Genomic DNA, 17,514 nt, shown 5'->3' on the forward strand with positions numbered 1-17,514 from the left:
GATGTCCAAGACCTTCTGGCAGAGCTGGACCAGGGACTGGCTGCAGGATCCTGCTGCTTCAGAGGAAAGCCAGGACTTAAGCTGGCCTTGGAGAAGCAACCACTTTTTACTCTCAAACACTTTTTCTCAAGCAGCAGTACTTTACCTTTTCCTGTTTCTGGGTTGTCATGCTACAGATGACCTAAATTCTCTCTCTCTAATTCTGTTTTCCAGATGGTGAGGTCTGATACAGGCAGGTGTGTCTGTGAGCAGCCAACTACCCTGCCATGGGGCAACTGCCCTCAGATGTCCTCTCCATTGGAGCAGGGTTTGTCCCTCTGCACTAGGCAGGCCTGGATCAGGAAACCCAAGCAAGGATAACCAGACAATGCTGCAGTGCTTCAGCATGTTGTCTGTCGGTATTTTCAGCCATAGAGGAGCTGGCAAGACTCCCCAGGGCAAAAACTTGCAGTAAGCAACATGCCAGGCTTAACGTGACCATCCCAAAACAGTATCTCTTCTAAATAAACGCAGCGTGCAGAAAAAAAAAACCCGAAAACTCTGATAAACAGAGTAACTGAAATGTGTTTCTAATTGGAAACTTATGAAAATAGCAACAGAGGGGATCCTCTTTGTCAGGCAGAGACAGTGAGGTTCGAAACAGCACGTCCCAAACCTTCCTTCGCTGGCAAGGAGCAGAGTTGCACAAGTCCTCCATAAACATCTTTATCTGCAGTCACCAGCCGGCAATCCTAAACCTTGGATGAGCTCGCCCCATCATTTCACAATGTGTTGCATTTTTTTCTTCTGGTTTCTAGGAACTGTTTTCGAGGACTGTCAGTATGAGGAAAAATGTGTGAACGTGAGGCGCAGTCCCCTCTTTTTTCTCCTGGTCACCGCCCGACAGTGAAATAGAAAAAGCATTGTGTGTTACCGCGTGCCCTACTTTCCCTAACACTTTCCATCCAATACCTATAAGCACATTACAACATGAGGGATCTTACTGTGATTTTGAAGATCCATGCCTGGAGGGCACTGCATGAGGAAATGAGGAAAACATGATGGAAGGAGTACTGCGAGGAGAGCGTGAGGCACCTTTCTTAATGCCCAGCACAGTACCTTACAAAAAGACAATCTTCATAGAGTGGTTTGAAATACTCTCTTTCAGACAAATAGACTAAGGAAAGAACACAGAGTGGTGGGGAAGGTAGAAAACAGATGGAACAAAGATGCCAGTTTAAATCTCTGGCCCCTACACACCATGTTACCAATATCCACGGCAAGGAGCAAGCCAAGCAAACCCCTCATGCATTGGCACTCCCTACAGCTGCATAAAACCAAAGGCTGTGGGTAAAGCCCCTATCTCTGCTGCCCCAAACCTGTGAGCTGAGCAGCGTGGGGACGGACAGACAGATGGGATATCAGTTCCTATGTACAGGTCCTGCTGCCAAACAGGGGTTACAAAGAAAGACCTCTGAAGATTTCTCATACTTTTTGGCTTATCCTCTGTGTTTGCTCTTAACAGAAATCAGCTGTTCCCCTTCTCACTTGTGCAGCATTTGCAGAATAGACTGTAGCATCTGGTCTGGTTGTTATTAAAAGATGAGAACATCCTGCATTGTGAGGAGGACACTACTTCTGGCAATGAACACAGAAAGATCCTTCACAGTCAGGTTTCCAGAGATCTGTCTGGATTATTATCTGCTATTTTTTCCCCATTCTTTTTTTCCTCTCTGCAGACATAGCCACTGTTTTTCTTTCCTGTTTCCTGGCATTTCTCAGCCTGCCCTGTGCAGGGATAGCAGCGGGGCTCTCCTGGGAGGAGCTACCTGGCAGCATTTGGATGTCAGAGCATCATTCCAAGCTGCTAAGGGCTTCTTTCTTCATCTGCGGAAATGAAGAAGTAAACAAACAGAGGGGGGCTGCCTTGGTGTTTAGGCTTGGACTTTATTTCCAAAAGTGCTCACAAGGCGGAGCGCAGAGGAAGACTGATGAAGGGATGGGAAGGAGGGGCCAACAAGCCCTGGCTTCCTCCTGATATGTGGCAAGGTTTTAAGACCTGCGTGTCCAAACCCAGGGATGGGGAGGGGATTCAGGGGAAAAGGCACAGATTGCTTTTCGGGAGGTTCGGGGTGGATGGCAGAGAGGCGTGGGAACAGGAGGGCCCCAGAGAATCACAGAATCCTTAGAGTCGGAAGGGAACTTTGAAGGCCATCCAGGCAATTCCCTTGCAATGCACAGGGACACCACAGCTAGAACAGGGTGCCCAGGGCCTGACCCAGCCTTGCCTTGACAGTCTGCAGGGACGGAGCATCAATCATATCTCTGGGCAACTTGTGCCAGTACCTCACGGCCGTCAGCCTCCATCCCCATCCCTGGGAGGTAGCAACACTGGCAGGACAGAGCCCAGATGAGCAGATCTGGTAGCGGTGGTGGTTCTGCACAGAGCTCCCTCAGAGCAGGAGTTCTCCAGAGACCCTTTCCAGCCCAGCACTATCGTGACCCCTCATCAACAGCACCAACACACGTGGGCTGGGAAATGCCGGCACCCAAATCCACAGGGCTATTAATAGAGGGACCGCAGCTGATCTCTGCTGGCGCAGTCACTCTTGCGTTTGGCCTGGTGGGGACCGTTAACCACTGGCAAGTTGCTGCAGCATATCAGCTCTCCCTGGGTTGTTTGCTCTTCCCTAAGAGTTGGGACATCCCGAAGCTCCAGCTGCTCATCCCGATCCCGCTGCCAAGGAGCGGCCAAGCGCTCACGGGCCGCAGCCCGGCTCCTCTCCGCTCTTTTCCTGTCCCACTGTGAGCGCGGAGGAAATCTGTTGAGGCAGCACAACTTGGCCCTGGCTCCGCATTGTTTTTGACCAGATCAGCAGTCTGGAAACTGGGTCAGTTTTTCTAAACATGCGGTTTAGAAATGTGCTGTTTCAAAGGACGCTATCCAATGGTGTGAGACCAAACACTGGGTTTGTAGTAAAAAGAGCTAAATAAGAAGAAACAAAGAAACAAAAAAAGAAAATCAAAGCTTCTACTCACAATGAGAGAGTGCGAGGAAGAGCTCAACAAAGTGGGAAAATAGTAAATTCCATCGTTTGTGTTTAGGGAAACTGAGGTATAAAAAAAAGGCATCCAGAGCTGCTTGGAAAATCACAGATGGAGTTATAATTTCTCAGCTACATAACCAAAGCTAATCTGGCTTTCCTTTACAAGTTCTCACAAATATAATTCTAGGGGATTTCTTCTATTCTCTCACCTCAACTGCAATGGCAATGGGAGTGCAGGGAGATCAGGGAGTGCTTCAGACAGATAAGACAAGGAGCTCCAGATGGGCAAAATCTGGGAGTTAGTATCAAAGAGGGAAATCCAAGACCATATATGACCTGGTTAACACAGTCAACGTTAGAAACACAGGCTGCATTTACCCTAAATATACATGCAGCTATCCTGCACAAAAGTATCAGGGCAGAGCTGTTAACTGCAATTTTAGATTACAAAGTACGCCTCAAGTCACTTTGTTTTCCAAGCTACAAATCACCAGATGCTCTTAGAGGTTTCAGCTTCGTTCTCTAGGTACCCATGCCCTTATCTGTCAGTAGGACTTGCTACTCTTTGGAGCGCTGGGAGATGCACACAGACCTCCCTCCACAGCTATGTAAGTACCACAAAAAGACCCGATTCTCCACACATCCCAGACTGATATTGCACCAGAGAATCTGCAGGGAAAAAAGCAATTACAGAAGGTCACACTCAGCCCTTTTGAACACCATGTATTTAACTTCTTTTTGCTTTAAGCCTCAAGCTAAAGATTTTCCTTTGAGACATCACTGGGTAGAAATGCCCAACCTGCTCCCTGAAATGAACCCACCACAGCCAGCTCCATCACCCACCCGCAGTTAGAGGTCTTTATTTGATCTGCTCATAACTTCACCCAGTCCAACAAACAGCTTTGGAGAATAACGCTTTCAGGCTGTGAGAATTTAATTGTGTGTTGGGTGCTTGAGCTGCACCGTCCCCTCTGCTACACAAATACGGGATGTAGCATTGCCATCCATAAGAGGTCCTAGGAGATGGATTTCATCCCAAAATACTGCTTAACTTCATCCTGACCATGCAGAAGGTGACTAGATGGTGCATATTAATCCCTGAATATATCCTGAGGTTACTTCCTCCCTTCCTTCAGTAACCAGCTCAATGCACTTTATATTTGGTGCCAACACAGGGCTTGGTGCTGAGCTGTAATGGCAGACTCAACTCCGTCTCCTGCTTCCCCCCAAGGGCTGTAAGACTTCACCCCAATAATCCAGTCATTCAACCCTCGCAACCCAAAAGCAAGAGATTATTTACTCCCACTAAAAGGGAGGAATGACAGCTGACATTGCTCCTCTTAGGAAGCATCTTTAAGTCTTATCTTCTAACAGTACTCTGATTTTGCTCTTCCCCCACCATTCCACACGTCTCCATATTGGGCAGCCCTTCAGAATGAGCAACACAGCTCATTTTGTCTCAAAAGTGGCTTATTTCTGGCTAAGGCATGACAATGACAGTGACATCCTCAAGATACGAAAGGGAAAAGGAACCAAAAGCAATACCTCCTAAGAGCATACAAGGGAGAAGCCTGTGGGAATCATTCTACTGGATCAGAAGGATGGTTTGGTTCTTCCAGCCCTTGTGTTGACCATGTGAGCAGTAAAAAAATGGGTCAGAAAGCTATAAAAGGCAGAGGGGTTATTCTAACTCCTCAGTAACCTGCCTGTGCAAAACTGAATCCTGCCAGAGCTCCTTTTTAGAATTGTTTTTAGCTGAATGTGCATTACCTATACAATCACGCAGTCGATTTTCAGCTTAGACAACAGCCTGCAGCAGGGAGCCCCTGCCCTGCCTCCCAAAACCAGGGTGTAACCCAGGCTGGAGAGGACCAGGAGGACTCCAGCCCGAACTCCTGCTCCAGCAGCCTCAGCTCCAGGTCAGACTGGGTTGCTCTCTTTATCTGGTTGGGTCCTTTAGGTCTCCAAAGATGGAAGTGGCACAGCCTCCCTCCACCTCTGCTGATCAGCCAGACTGTGAGGAGTTGTTTCCCTTTATGAGCATGCAGGTTATGTAGAAAAGCAGTAATATATGAGCTCCCCACCTGTGCCCTGTCTAGCTAAAGTGGATTGCCCATTGTAGGTGAAGGCAACAGAAAGTGCTAGCACTGATGCTATAGCAGTTATCCCCCCAAAACTAGTCATACAGCAGTACATCACACCACACCGACCTAAGTCCTGGATGAGGCTTCCCTAAAATCAAGACCCAGATTATGGGCTGGGGTGGAAGCGCTTTCAAAATCCCCCAGATATTATCTGCCTTCAACTACCATTTAAGAAGTGCTCAGATCCTCAGTAAAGCAAAGTTTACTCAATGAGTACTAGTAATACTCAAGTTTCCTCGTTGAACTTCAGAGTGAAAGGTTTCTTGAAATGAACAGAACCTCGTGCTTCTGTGCTACCGTTTCACATGCAGACTCAAAGAACAGCTGGGAAGGAGAAGAACGTGCTATGAAACCAGGCACACAACTCCTCTCCTCTCCTCCTGCAGACAGCTCTGGGTGAATTGAGCATTGCCTTCATTATCAGCATCTCCTCCTACCCCTGACACAAAGCCAGAGGAAGAACAGCATCCTCCCTCAAGCCCCTCCTTGTCCATATATGTATTTTGCTGCTTGGAAACTGTTGTTGCGTCATGCCACACAAATCACAAGGTTATCTGCAACTGCACTCCTCGGGTCTGACCAGGAAGAGGTGGGGACAGCGCAGCCGCCACCCTGGACAAGTGCCATAAACCCAAATCCCTCCACCCGGTTTGGAGATCTACCTGAGCTTTGCCCACTTCAGGCTCTTCCCACAGCCCCACAGCACCAGAATGCCCCTTGTAACGCCAGTTGTCAGGTTCCAGAGTTAACAGCTGTGCTCTCCTAGGAAACACGTTTGCTGACAGCTTTCAGACTCAGGAAGAAAAGCGATGTTTGAGATCAGGGTTAGAAGGTGCCCGTTACCACCTGCAGACATGGAAGTTGGCTGTTCGTGTTCAGTCAAAAACTTAAAAAGTGCTGCAGAAATGGAAGAGGCCAGCCCTGGAGGGCCAGGACTGCGTCCCATTGCATCCTAACTTTGCCCAACAACTTTGCCTGGTCATGAAAGTGATCTGCGCAGCTGAGAGGACACAGCGGGAGAAAAAGAAGCAGAGAACATTAACAAAAAAAAGCCATTTTATTGAAAATGAAATTCAAACTTCAAATTAATATTACAATCATGAGAAAATGCCAAACAATTCAATTTACAGTTGCAACATACAATACAAATAGTCCCTTTGAAGTTGAAGTAAACCGATCCACAATCATCGTCTGTGGCATAAAGCAGAATGTGTTTGTACAATATGTGCATGAAAAGCAAACCTCCGGTGACAGCGTTTGAGAAAAAATAAAAAAATTAAAGCTTGTATTTACACAAAATGCTACAAATATTTCGTTCCGGCAGAAATTCAAGACTGGTAAAGCATTATTTAACAAAAAAAAAAAAAAAAAAAAAAAAGGAATGTCACTCATAACCTAAAACAAAAGTTACTGTAAAAGTATGGTTTTGGCTGATATACTTAGAAGTACTGCATTAAAAAAAAAAAAAAAAAAAAAAAAGCAAAGAGTTATCTGTAAACATGGAAGTAAACAAACATCTAAAAGAGTTCTCAGAAAAAAAATGTTAAAATGAAATGCATTATATTTAAAAACAACAAGAAATTCTGGGGTTCAGAGAATTGGGCTCCTTTGATCTCGTACTCATGGCTGGTCTGGGTTTGGTTATTGCTTTTGTTCATGGCTTGCTGGCAGTGCCCAGCGGCAGCTCCTGGTGGCGTGGCTTTGCTAAGCTCCAAAGTGCACAAGTTCTCCTGCTTGAGATGGCACTGCCATGCCTGGGACCTCCTGCACGGGGCTGCTGGCACCACAGCCAGCACCGGAAAGGGACGAGCAACGCCGTGCAGAGGAGGTGGGAGATGCACTGCGCTCCATCCCCACCCGCCGGCACCGCGCCGCGCGAGGAGGGGAGGAGGATTCAATCCTCCATTGGGCAAAAGGGCCATCGTGCCTGTTCTGCTGGGAGTTAATCTTTGGTAGGGTAAGAGACGGAGGATAATAAAGGCCATTTTTTGTCGTTATCGATGGCCAGTGCCAAAGATTGCACTCGTTGAAGGGAAGGGCTGTCGTACCTCTGAGAGAAAGCTCCTTTCTGTTGATGCTAAGCACCTTGCAAAATAATCCCGTAAGGTAACAACATGACATCTGTCTTTTTTGGTTGGTTTTCTTTTTCTTTTTTTTTTTTTTTTTGGTCTGAAATCCTGCATCGAGAGCATTTCCAAGTGATCTTGGAAGCACTTTCCAAAGGCTTCGATGTGCATTTCTGCGTCAGCCCCCTCGGCTGCCATGTGATGGTGGGAGAGGTTTTCCTGAGGCACCACGAGGTGCAGGGAGCAGAGGGTCTCCCGGAAGTCAGTGGGCCGGTGCTCTTCCATCAGCAGGTGCTTAGAAAATCCTCTCCTTCCCATCTGCTCAAGCAGACAGCGCCTGCACGGCAGCGGGAGCCGGGTGCAGGGGTCAGGATGTGCTCCTCACACAGGTGGAGAAGGCGTTCTGTCCCTATCGCCCACCTTAAAAACCATGGGGGGCTTGGGCAGAGTGCTGTCGGTACTGAGCAAAACAGAAGTCTGGTCTGTGCTGGATTTATCCAGAAACAAAACCAAGTGCTTGAATTTTACAACAAAGTCTTAAAAAAAAAAAAATCTGGGTTGCTGCCTGCAGCCACTCTAACAACATTTCAACACAAAAGCACCCTAAAAATTACTTAATATGCATACAGTAAACCTTAAAAAGCCCTTCTCAGCAATAACAAATAATGTACAAATATAGTACCTTTTATTAAATAGGAAACAGCTTGCACTGGCAGTACATCTTTTTCTCTTGCTTACTAAACAAAAACCAAAACTGAAATGTGTAACCAGACACTGGCTTTTTAAGTGCTGCTGAGACTAACAAACGTATTTTACAGTTACAAATAAATGGACAGTGGTATGCTTCAAGCTACCACAAACCAACAATAAATAGAATCAATTACAGCTTCCATCTTTGAAGGAAAACTATTAGGAAAAAAAAAAAAAAAAGTGTCTTACTTATATTTTAAGCATACTTGGTATACAACCTTTAGAAGGCAAAGACTTTTTTTAAGAGCACGCAATCACGCAGATTGGAGGAATGTACTACGCTAATGATGACTAGTTGTAGTTTAACAGCTTTGCTATCAACTAACAGGGATGGTGTTGGTGTTGTCCTCGTGGCTCTGTGTGGCTGTGCCTGCTGTGGATTCACTGCGAAAACTGGAGGCGGCCCAAGCACAGCCAAGGAACATCAGCATGGCCCGCGGCCCCTGAGGAGGATGCTTAGATTTGGAGTCATTCAGGTTGGTGAAGACCTCAAAGGCCATCAATCCCACCACCAACCCGACCATAGGTTATGGCTGTGCTGAGGGCAGAAGGGGAGGGTCGCAGCCCTTTTGAAGGGCTAAGCCAACACCAGGCTTGGGCATCCCCACCAAGCAAGGGAAAAACAACCTGCTGGGCAAAATGTGTGCACCTCCAATAGGCACTTAGGCAGCAGACAGGTTGGCTTAAGGGGGTTACAGGTTAAATTCATTCTCCCTGCGTCAGTGTACCACGCCTGGGAGCCCCAGGGCGGCCTTAAGGTGACTGTCTTCAGCGCCGGGTCTGAAGAGCGGAGTATTGCTGAGCTTGTGCTTGTTTCTCTAGTATGGCAAAGTAAACCCAACGTCTTTAGGAGTTCAGCATTTAATGCTAGTGCTCAGTGATTCCAGGCTGGGAAGCTTCTATCTCAACTTCGAACTTTTTTGTTCCATAGAAAGGGTTGAAAATTTCTAGGGCAAGAAAAGGTTGCACCAATTCCCCCTTACTCCCATTTCTGAGAAACGCAACAACTTGTTAGTTCTGTACTATGTGATTTTGATTTTTCTTTGGGGAAAAAAAAACAAAAACCCAACAAACTATCAGAATTCAAACCAAGCTATCACAATGTTTTAAATATGAACACTTTCCAATTTTGAAGTTCTGAGAATCCTGGGAGAGGAAGAAATCAGGGGAAGGGTTGAAAATATTTCATCCTTCCTACCACTTTTTCCAGTGTCTCCACAACTGCTGATCAAAAGGCAAGACTGTGTTGAAGGCAATCTGACAGCTAATAAAATATTCTGAACACAATATTTCCTTCATAAGTTACAGAAGAAGATCCTACATCCGAAGTCATTTGATGTGGAAGTATTTGGGCTGGTTTTGTTTCGTTTGTAAGTCACTTGTAAAGCGGTTCACACTGGGACTGCTTCTCAGAGTTGGGTCAAGTTTTGAGGTTCACACCATTGTAGAAATGTAAAAAAATAAAAATAAAAGGCCAACAAACAAAAAAAAAACAAACCACTTTTAGAGACCGAAGTCGATATATCATTACATTAAGAAACGTTTCAAGGGTCCAAATGTCATTAAATAATTATAAATATTCTTTTAAAGTTATATGATGATTCATGTTCGCAAACAACCTCAAATTTTATACACTTATAATTTAAAAAAATATAAAAAAGAATGTAGCTGAACACAAATACTATGCATACCATTTTGGCTCTAGTAATATATATTGCCGTTTCCATATTTTGCATAAGTAATAATGTTTCGTTCTTAAAGGTTTTGGTTTTCTTTTTTGGTTTTTGGCTGATCGAAGGCAAGACGAATGGATACAAAAGCAAAAAGGAAACCCTGGGGCTGTCTAGCCTAACTCGAAGACTTGTTCTCTTTAGGTACCCAAAAACAAAACAAAAAAGGAGTGAACACAGAGAAGTTCCAACTGTTATCTGCAGCAAGGCTCGGTCAGAGTTTTGGGACAGCTATTTTCATCTGAATGGGACAAAGTAAATTGGAAGCAACTTGATCTTTGCTTTCCTTCTTATGTGCACCAATACAAGCTAGTTGAATTGCACTAGGTGTGTGAGCAGGGTCCCATACGTTGTATGATTGCAACTGTATCTGGAATTCATGATGAGTTTTTAAAAATGAAAGGGAACGCAGCCTTTGCCTTGCATCACCGTGTTTGTCCTGGTAGCTGGGGAGTCCATTCTCTCCTCATTGGCAAAAGAACTCACTATTCATTACCATGCTTGTGACAAAAAAAAAAGTGGGAAAGTGGGGGTGATTATTTTTTTTGTGTGTGTGTAGAAAGTACATTTTAAATATCAAAGAAGGAAAAACGGTTCCAAGAAAAAAAAAAAAAAAAAAGCTTTGATCCAAATAAACTGAAACATGGGTGGTGCTGTGTTGGTTAACTCTTGTGTTATTTATGGCCGTTATCATCCCATCTACACAGTTGCAAACATTGGTAAAATCTATCAATTTTTTTTTTCTTTCTTTCTTTTTTTTTTCTTTTTCTTTCTTTTTTTTTTTTTTTTTTAAGAAAAAAAAGTAAAACAAAAGCCAGGCACTTCGTAGTTTGTCGACCGTTTGGGTTTTTGGCTCGCAGAGGTCGGGCTGGGCAGAAGCAATCTCAGTACGGCCTCCAAACGGACTCATCCATCCTGCCACTAGAATTCAAAACGGTTGGGGAGCTGCTGTGGCTGCCATCCGCCTCCACACCGTCACTCTGGTTGGGCAAGTTTGGGTTTAGCAGCGTGCTGCCGTTGGACGTGGTGGTGCACGGAGGAAGCATCCTGGAAGGGGAGCGGTCCCCTCCCGGCACCATGGGGAACTGGTACGATCCCGACGAAGTGCCATAGTAGAGATATGGAGTGCTGCTGGTCTGGAAAGGTCCACTTTGGTTTTGGGAGGAGCCGGGGTAGGGTGGTGGCAGGTAGGTGTGGTAGTGAGTGGTTGCGGACATACCCAGTGACATGCCTGAGGTGACGGGCGGTGTATAGGTAAAGGTGGCTGGATAGTGCATTCGTGGGTTGGAGAAGCGGCTCTCAGTGAGGGATGAAATGCTTGTGAACTGCCTGGGATCTGAAAATGGGCCCAGCTCGGAAGCACCTAAAAAATTATAACAAAAGATGGGGGAAAACAATTCCGTAAATACCATTTTTTGTATCAAGTGATGATAGAATTTAATTTATTTTTTTAAAGAAAACCCACTTCTTCTGGTCCCCAAAAGAACAGCAGATCATACCCAGTAACACATTGCAAGGAACAGAGTCATACACCTCTCCTACCGGCGCCGGGCCGGAATCGTCCCTGCTCTGACTCCACCGATGCCAATGGAGGAGCGGCACTGCCAACCCAAAGCGTGCCGAGTCGCGAGTCAGGCCCCCCAAAAAGCATCTCAAAAATCAAGATCTGAAGAGAGCCAAAAATATCAGTGCAGAGTCGAGTTCGATTTGCCTTCTGCTTTCTGAGCTTTGAGGGCATGCGCTTGGGTGACTGGTGTCCAGCTGTTCATCGTGGCCTCGATGGAAATGAAAGCTGGGGCTCTATGTCAGCACGTGCCCCCAGGAGCTGAGGCCGTAAGAAAAAATGGCAGCTGTGCAGCTTGTAACAAATGTGTGGCAGCTGGCAACACCGAGTTAGCTGCCCCACTGACACCAATGGAGTTACACTGGGGTGCCCGAGCCCCACTCCTTGTCCTAAAGCCACCTGCTCAGCTATCCTTACGAGTAGGAAATTGTATCTGCTGCAAACTGGGCCAGGATGCTAAAATGATAGGAAAGATGCAAATTTTCCTCTTCACTGTCTATGGAAAATTACAAGCCCAGCACTGACTCTGCTACTGAAAGAAGCTGTTTTCCTATACAGCCCGTGCAGCCTGCTTGAAAAAAGACCACACAGTTTAGGGCTACTGTAAACGCCTGGATGGTAACGCTGTGAATGTGATTCTAACGCAAAACAGGGGTGGGTAAACTCATTTTGCCTAATTTTGAATCCCACATCAAACGCCCAGAGTTTAGGAGCAGAACGGAGAAGGAAATGTTAGCAGCTTGGAGACTGCAGGGTGGACAGGAGAGGGGAAAGGGACGGCGGGAGTTTGTTCTGATAGCCAGAGAAGCGGGGAAACAAAAAGGGTGTGGGGAAAGGGACAGAGGAAAACAGAAAAAGCCCAACTGAGAAGCGAAGTGCAGAACAGAGGCAACCACTTCAGCCAGTACACGGCAGGCAATGAATATGTGTGAATGAGAGAGATGGAGAGAGGAGGGTATAGAGAGCGAAATAATCACAGAATCAATTTCTCACTGCAGACACAACTACAGCTCTCCATTACTTTAGACCCAAGGGCTCACCCACCTCTTGCTGAACTGCCATCTCATTCACTTAAAAGGAAAACGCGGGCTCTCCTGGGTGCCAACTGATGTGCCAAACACCGAAACCCCACACAGCCTCCATGTGAAAGCAGCAGTGCTATTCCTTGCCGACATGGGGGGCAGCAGACCTGCAGCACCGTGCAGCCCTCTGCAGCCCTTTGCCTTTGCAGCCGCAGGTTCGGCAACCCTCCTGCCTTGCAGGGTTTTGGGATTTAAACCACCATTCTCCCCTGCTCTCCCAGCCCATTTAGCCTATGCCTCCAGTTCAGTATCCTACCAGGCGATACCCCGGTGGCAGCAGGGCAAGTTTTGTTACAGCATGGATTCAGGCTGAGGACGTGGGTCACTGCCAGTCCAGAGTCTGACCCATCGAGCTGCAACCCAGGAGCTGCAAGGTGCCAGCTCACAATATTGAGAGCACAGGGTCCTACACGGGCAGTAAAGGCCCAATCTTAACTCTGGTGACAACGTGATTACTATTATCTTTATCTGGAACCGAATCAGTGACCTAGGGGTGCATGGCTCTGTCTCCATCATCACCCACAACAGCGTGGAATGTAATATAACTTGTACCTTCCCAGCAAACACTCTGCTGCTTGATGCAACTGCTCTCGTTCCCAACTGCAAACAATACCCAGAGGCGATACCACCCAGATTCAAAGCTGTAATTTTGGAACTCAATCCTGTATATTGTGAACAGGTCTGATACGTATCTGGAAATATAAGGCCAGAACATAATTTCCCCAGCTGCTCAAAATACTGAGTTTCAATCTGCTACTGCTTACACTCTTTTTTTTCCCTTCTTTTTAATTGTTATTGCAACTCTCCCAACATGAACAGAGTTGCTTTTAGTTTACCCTGATAGAAGCTAAACAAGACTTCTACAGTCAAAGGAGAAGTGGTATGAGTGCAAGGGTGCAGAGGAGCAACGGCATTTTTGGTTTCTTTGCAACTGATATCTATATCTATTTATATCTATAATAAAGGGCTGCCCAGGGAGGTTGTGGGGTCATCGTTCCTGGAGTTTTCAAGAAGTGTGTAGACGTGGTACTGAGAGATGTGGTTTGGTGGGAAATATTGGTGGTAGGTGGATGGTGGGACTGAGTGATCTTGGAAGTCTTTTCCAACCTTGGTGATTCTATGATTCTGTGATTCTACAATTATCAACACAATAATTAAAAGCCGATCTTATTTTCAGGTCTAGATCCAAATACTGCCTGGATGGATGCATGCTCTGTATGACCAGAACTGTGCACATCATGCTTAGGCGTTTCTAGGACAGACCTCCTTACACATCCCAGCAAATTCACACTGGTTTTACTGTTGATTGTAAAGCACAGTCTTACCCACCCAAAGGCCAAATAACCATAATGCTTCCTTATCTTGCTCATGGCTGTGCCTGCACCACTCCCACACCACACTCACACCTCCAACCTTCCCTCTGCCCAAATGCCTTTTGCTATTTCCATAACTTCCTGCAATAGGTTCTGTTCCTTCTTCAGCCTCCTGTATCCCCAGTGTGTAAAGATATTTTTTGGAGACCAGAAGAAGTTTTCTATGGTGTTTATCCTAAAACTCCTTTTCCAAATTACTCTGGAAACCTCTTAAAGAGAAACTTCTGAAAGAGTTTCTTGCTGTCCTCACTGCTATGCCATCTCCCTGATGCTGTACCACCCTCCTGCCCCTCCCCTCATGTTAGGGCTGACTTTGGTTCTGACTTGCAAACCCCAGCTGCATATTCATTCATGCATGGTTAGCTCTTTGCTGGGCTGGGAACATAAGCAGCTTTTTGGGTACGGCACTACTTTGCTATATCTACTTGCACACAAGCAGCAGCGCTGATTGGCAATATAGCAACATGACAGTGCAAGCAAATAATTCATTTACTCCTCTCTCCAGCAGGATTAAAGATTTATGCTAATTTTTCCACTGTCAGAGCAAGAACATCATTTGCATCTGTGAATTCCCACTCTCGTGATAGCGTGTAATAAATGGGTGAAGCACAGAACCTCCACCCTGTGCTGTGGCCACAACATTGTGAAACCACGTTCTGCACAGAGCATCGCCTGTCCTCCTTGCTGCCAGAAACACAGTGATGAGCACAGGGACAGATTTTGCCCCTGTAACATCTGATCCACTCACAGTGTTCGTCAGCACCAAACCGAACAAAACCTTTATGTTAGAGGGTAACCTCAAGAGGCACTGGCACAGGTTGCCCAAGGAGGCTGTGGATGCCCCATCCCTGCAGGCATTCAAGGCCAGGCTGGATGTGGCTCTGGGCAGCCTGGGCTGCTGGTTGGCGACCTGCACACAGCAGGGGTTGGAGCTGGAGGAGCACTGTGGGCCTTTGCAACTCAGGCCGTTCTGTGATTTATAGGTTGGGACACACATTTTCTGAGGGACACAGGCTAAGGATAGAAGCGTGGTAATGCTAACATGCCAATACTAAGATTATGTAAGATACTATGTTGGAGAATACTTTGCCAGTGTGTTTCAGATTTAGAATAAGAACAATTAAAATTCCATGTGGTTTCACTTATTTTGATGCAGAAGCCTCATTAAAAACCCTGGCCTTGGGAATTTGCCAGCAGCCGACTGAAATGGCTTTGCGTTTGCATTTGAAATCCTATTTTACCTGCTGCAGCTTCACAGCTCCTCTGCTCAGAGCAGACCATGTGCCCCAGTCACTTCTCTTTTCAGGTTACAGATGCCAGCCATTCACCTTTATCTGTCAACGAATAAGCCATGCTTGCAGTCGGCAGAAAACAAGTCAACAAATTTCTGCCAGGTTTACAGCCCTCGGACCAATCTCTTCCAATTATTAAAGATCATAACGAACTGTGAATAGATTAACTCCATGTTGGCACAGCAAGCTGCCATCAACTTGAAGGAGATACAGGATCACTCCATAACTTGAAAATGTTGCACATGGCTCTGTCATTTCTGCAGTTTGCTTTGTCTCTTTATGCTATAAGGCATCACAACAGAGCAGAAGGACCCCTGGCTCACTGCATATGTCTGATAAGGAAATACCTATCTGACTGAGTGCTGTGGTATTGGAAGTCAAGCAAAGAGACTACCCCAAGGCAACGCAGCTCTGTGCAGCTAAATACATTGACCAGTATCACCTGTACTCGTGAATGGTGTGTGCAGCCTGGCCTGCCTACAGCTGCTCATCCCACCTCGATGAGACACGCTGCACTCTTCACATGAGGAGTCAGCTTTCAGCCTCACACAGCTCTGCCAGATGCTGGATGTTCTGGCTTAAGGTCCATGCTGGGCGCCTGGCTTGGGCAAAAACTGATTTATGCACTTATTTGTTTTTAAAATTTCAGCTGAAACTCTTCTGCTGGGAAAATATATATATATTGTTTTGCTAATCTTAAGTTCTGTGCAGACTTCCTTTAAAAGGCTGTACCAGTTCCACACTTTGAAGGAAGGATTTGAACTCTGGAATCGGAGTGATTTTTGTGTGAGAGATGCTGCCATGCAAACCCAGCCAAATATGAACAAATCACATACATTCTGCCTACAAATGAGCAGAAGAGGCTGTGCCCCTATGCAGACAGTTGCCCACTGAATGGGATGAAGTTCAGGACTGCTGAGTCTCACTTTCAGAAAAGCCAATGAACACCAGTGGCACCATGGGACACTGCACCCCATCCTCAGGTCTGTCCCCACCAAGACCCAGTTGGTGACTGACAGCCCATGTCAGAGCCATGGCCCCAAAGGGTGTGGGGTGGGACCACACAGAACGGTTTGGGAAGGTGCACCTCTGCAGGGTTTGCTTTTGTTAAGGGTTCTGAGAAGCCATGAACAAAGCTGGACACAAACAAACATGTACAGGACAGAGCTGGAAAACAGCATTACAGATAGCTCTCTGCATGCATCACAACACAGGGGCACACAGATCTCCTCTGGACACTCATCAGAACATTATAACAAAGATGTTGTCTATTTATCTCCCAAATCCACAAGGAGCAGTGAGTGACTTTACATGGCAGATCCAGTCTCGGGGTTCTTTTTAAAGCAAGCTCCTTCTTTCTTGGGAACACTGCACTGCAATGAACTGTATACAAGTACAGAAATATTAGAGCAGAGCCCATCAAGAAATTCGGAATTCCTTCTTCAGTGAAAAATTCAGTGCTCTGTAATAAGCAAGGCCTGGGGAAATGCAAAGAACAAGAAGAAAACAAAATATTGAAGAGCTGCTCATTAAGTTCACACTGTCCATCTCATGCACTGAATGAGACAGGAATCCCGTGGGAAAAGTATCATGTGATCCCGTAATTAAAATCTGCAATATAATGCACAAGCAGAATGAGGCTGATTTCATGTTGTGCAGGCAATGGAAGTGCTGTGATTTCCCAATTTCTGAGTGCTTTGTTTCAGCCTCCAGAACCCTCAGAGCTGCATCTGCATGGGGCAGTGCTGGTTTTGTTTTGCTCTCCCCAGGTATCCTCCTCAGCATGGGGGAGGTTTACTTCACTCTGCATTTTGTGACATCCTTGTCCCTACACACCAGCATTTAATGGAGGCACGATGGTGCTCCTGGCTCCTTCCAGGCAAATCTTCAGTTCCAAAGGCTCAGCACCAACTTCTTTCTGACTGCACCCATGGGATGCTCCCAGGGATTTGCAGACATCTCCTACATGAGTTCCTGCTGTTGCTGCGAGTGCTCAGCTCTGTGCTGGAGCTCTGGGCCATTCCTGGCACCCACCTGTCCCCAGGCAATTGGCCGTAAGGCCACCGCACTGCACCCAGCCCTGCCCACCCCACTGGCTGTTGGGTTGTCTGTGGAAGCTTTTATCATCGGAAATGATGTGTTTTCAAATGCCTTTTCCCTAGCTTAAAAAAAAGGGCAGAGGGAGGAAACATTTTTTCTTCCCTTCTTCCCCCCATTTTTTCCACCTGGCAGCAGCCAGCAGGTTTCCCTGCAAACAATAGCAGCAGGAGAGGTGTGAACTGCCCCCCCTTCCCCTTCCTTCACCTCAACAAGGTGTTAACTTCAAGGCCTAGCTGGGACCATTTAAACCGCAGATTATTAAGCACAGCAGTCTCACAAAAGCCAGGGGGGAATGCTTTAACCCCTTCGGAGCCTCACACTGCATACACAAGGACCCAGCTCTGGTGCATCTTCTCTAGCCACCCCTCTGCACCTGCAGCATGCTGC

At 46.4% G+C, this 17,514-nt stretch overlaps 1 protein-coding gene and 1 long non-coding RNA gene across 5 annotated transcripts in view; both read right to left on the bottom strand.

The window, feature by feature from the left end:
* LOC128086017 (uncharacterized) overlaps positions 1-17,514 on the bottom strand; it is a 382,551-nt gene that overhangs the window by 244,538 nt on the left and 120,499 nt on the right. The gene's annotated exons all lie outside the window — the stretch shown is intronic.
* The window catches only part of RUNX2 (RUNX family transcription factor 2), a 152,489-nt gene that overhangs the window by 54,804 nt on the left and 80,171 nt on the right, over positions 1-17,514 (bottom strand). For 2 of the 4 annotated variants that reach the window (XM_052692484.1, XM_052692477.1), the window contains one exon: positions 6,209-11,079. The exons of the other annotated variants lie outside the window; for them this stretch is intronic. In XM_052692484.1, coding sequence (XP_052548444.1) covers positions 10,601-11,079 — 479 coding nt within the window. In that variant the 3' untranslated portion in view covers positions 6,209-10,600. Of the gene's footprint in view, positions 1-6,208; positions 11,080-17,514 lie in introns of those variants that run through there. 4 annotated transcript variants of the gene reach the window in all.

The sequence above is a fragment of the Tympanuchus pallidicinctus genome, unplaced genomic scaffold (genome assembly GCF_026119805.1).
Source record: "Tympanuchus pallidicinctus isolate F22 unplaced genomic scaffold, pur_lepc_1.0 scaffold1, whole genome shotgun sequence".
Lineage (NCBI taxonomy): Eukaryota > Metazoa > Chordata > Aves > Galliformes > Phasianidae > Tympanuchus > Tympanuchus pallidicinctus.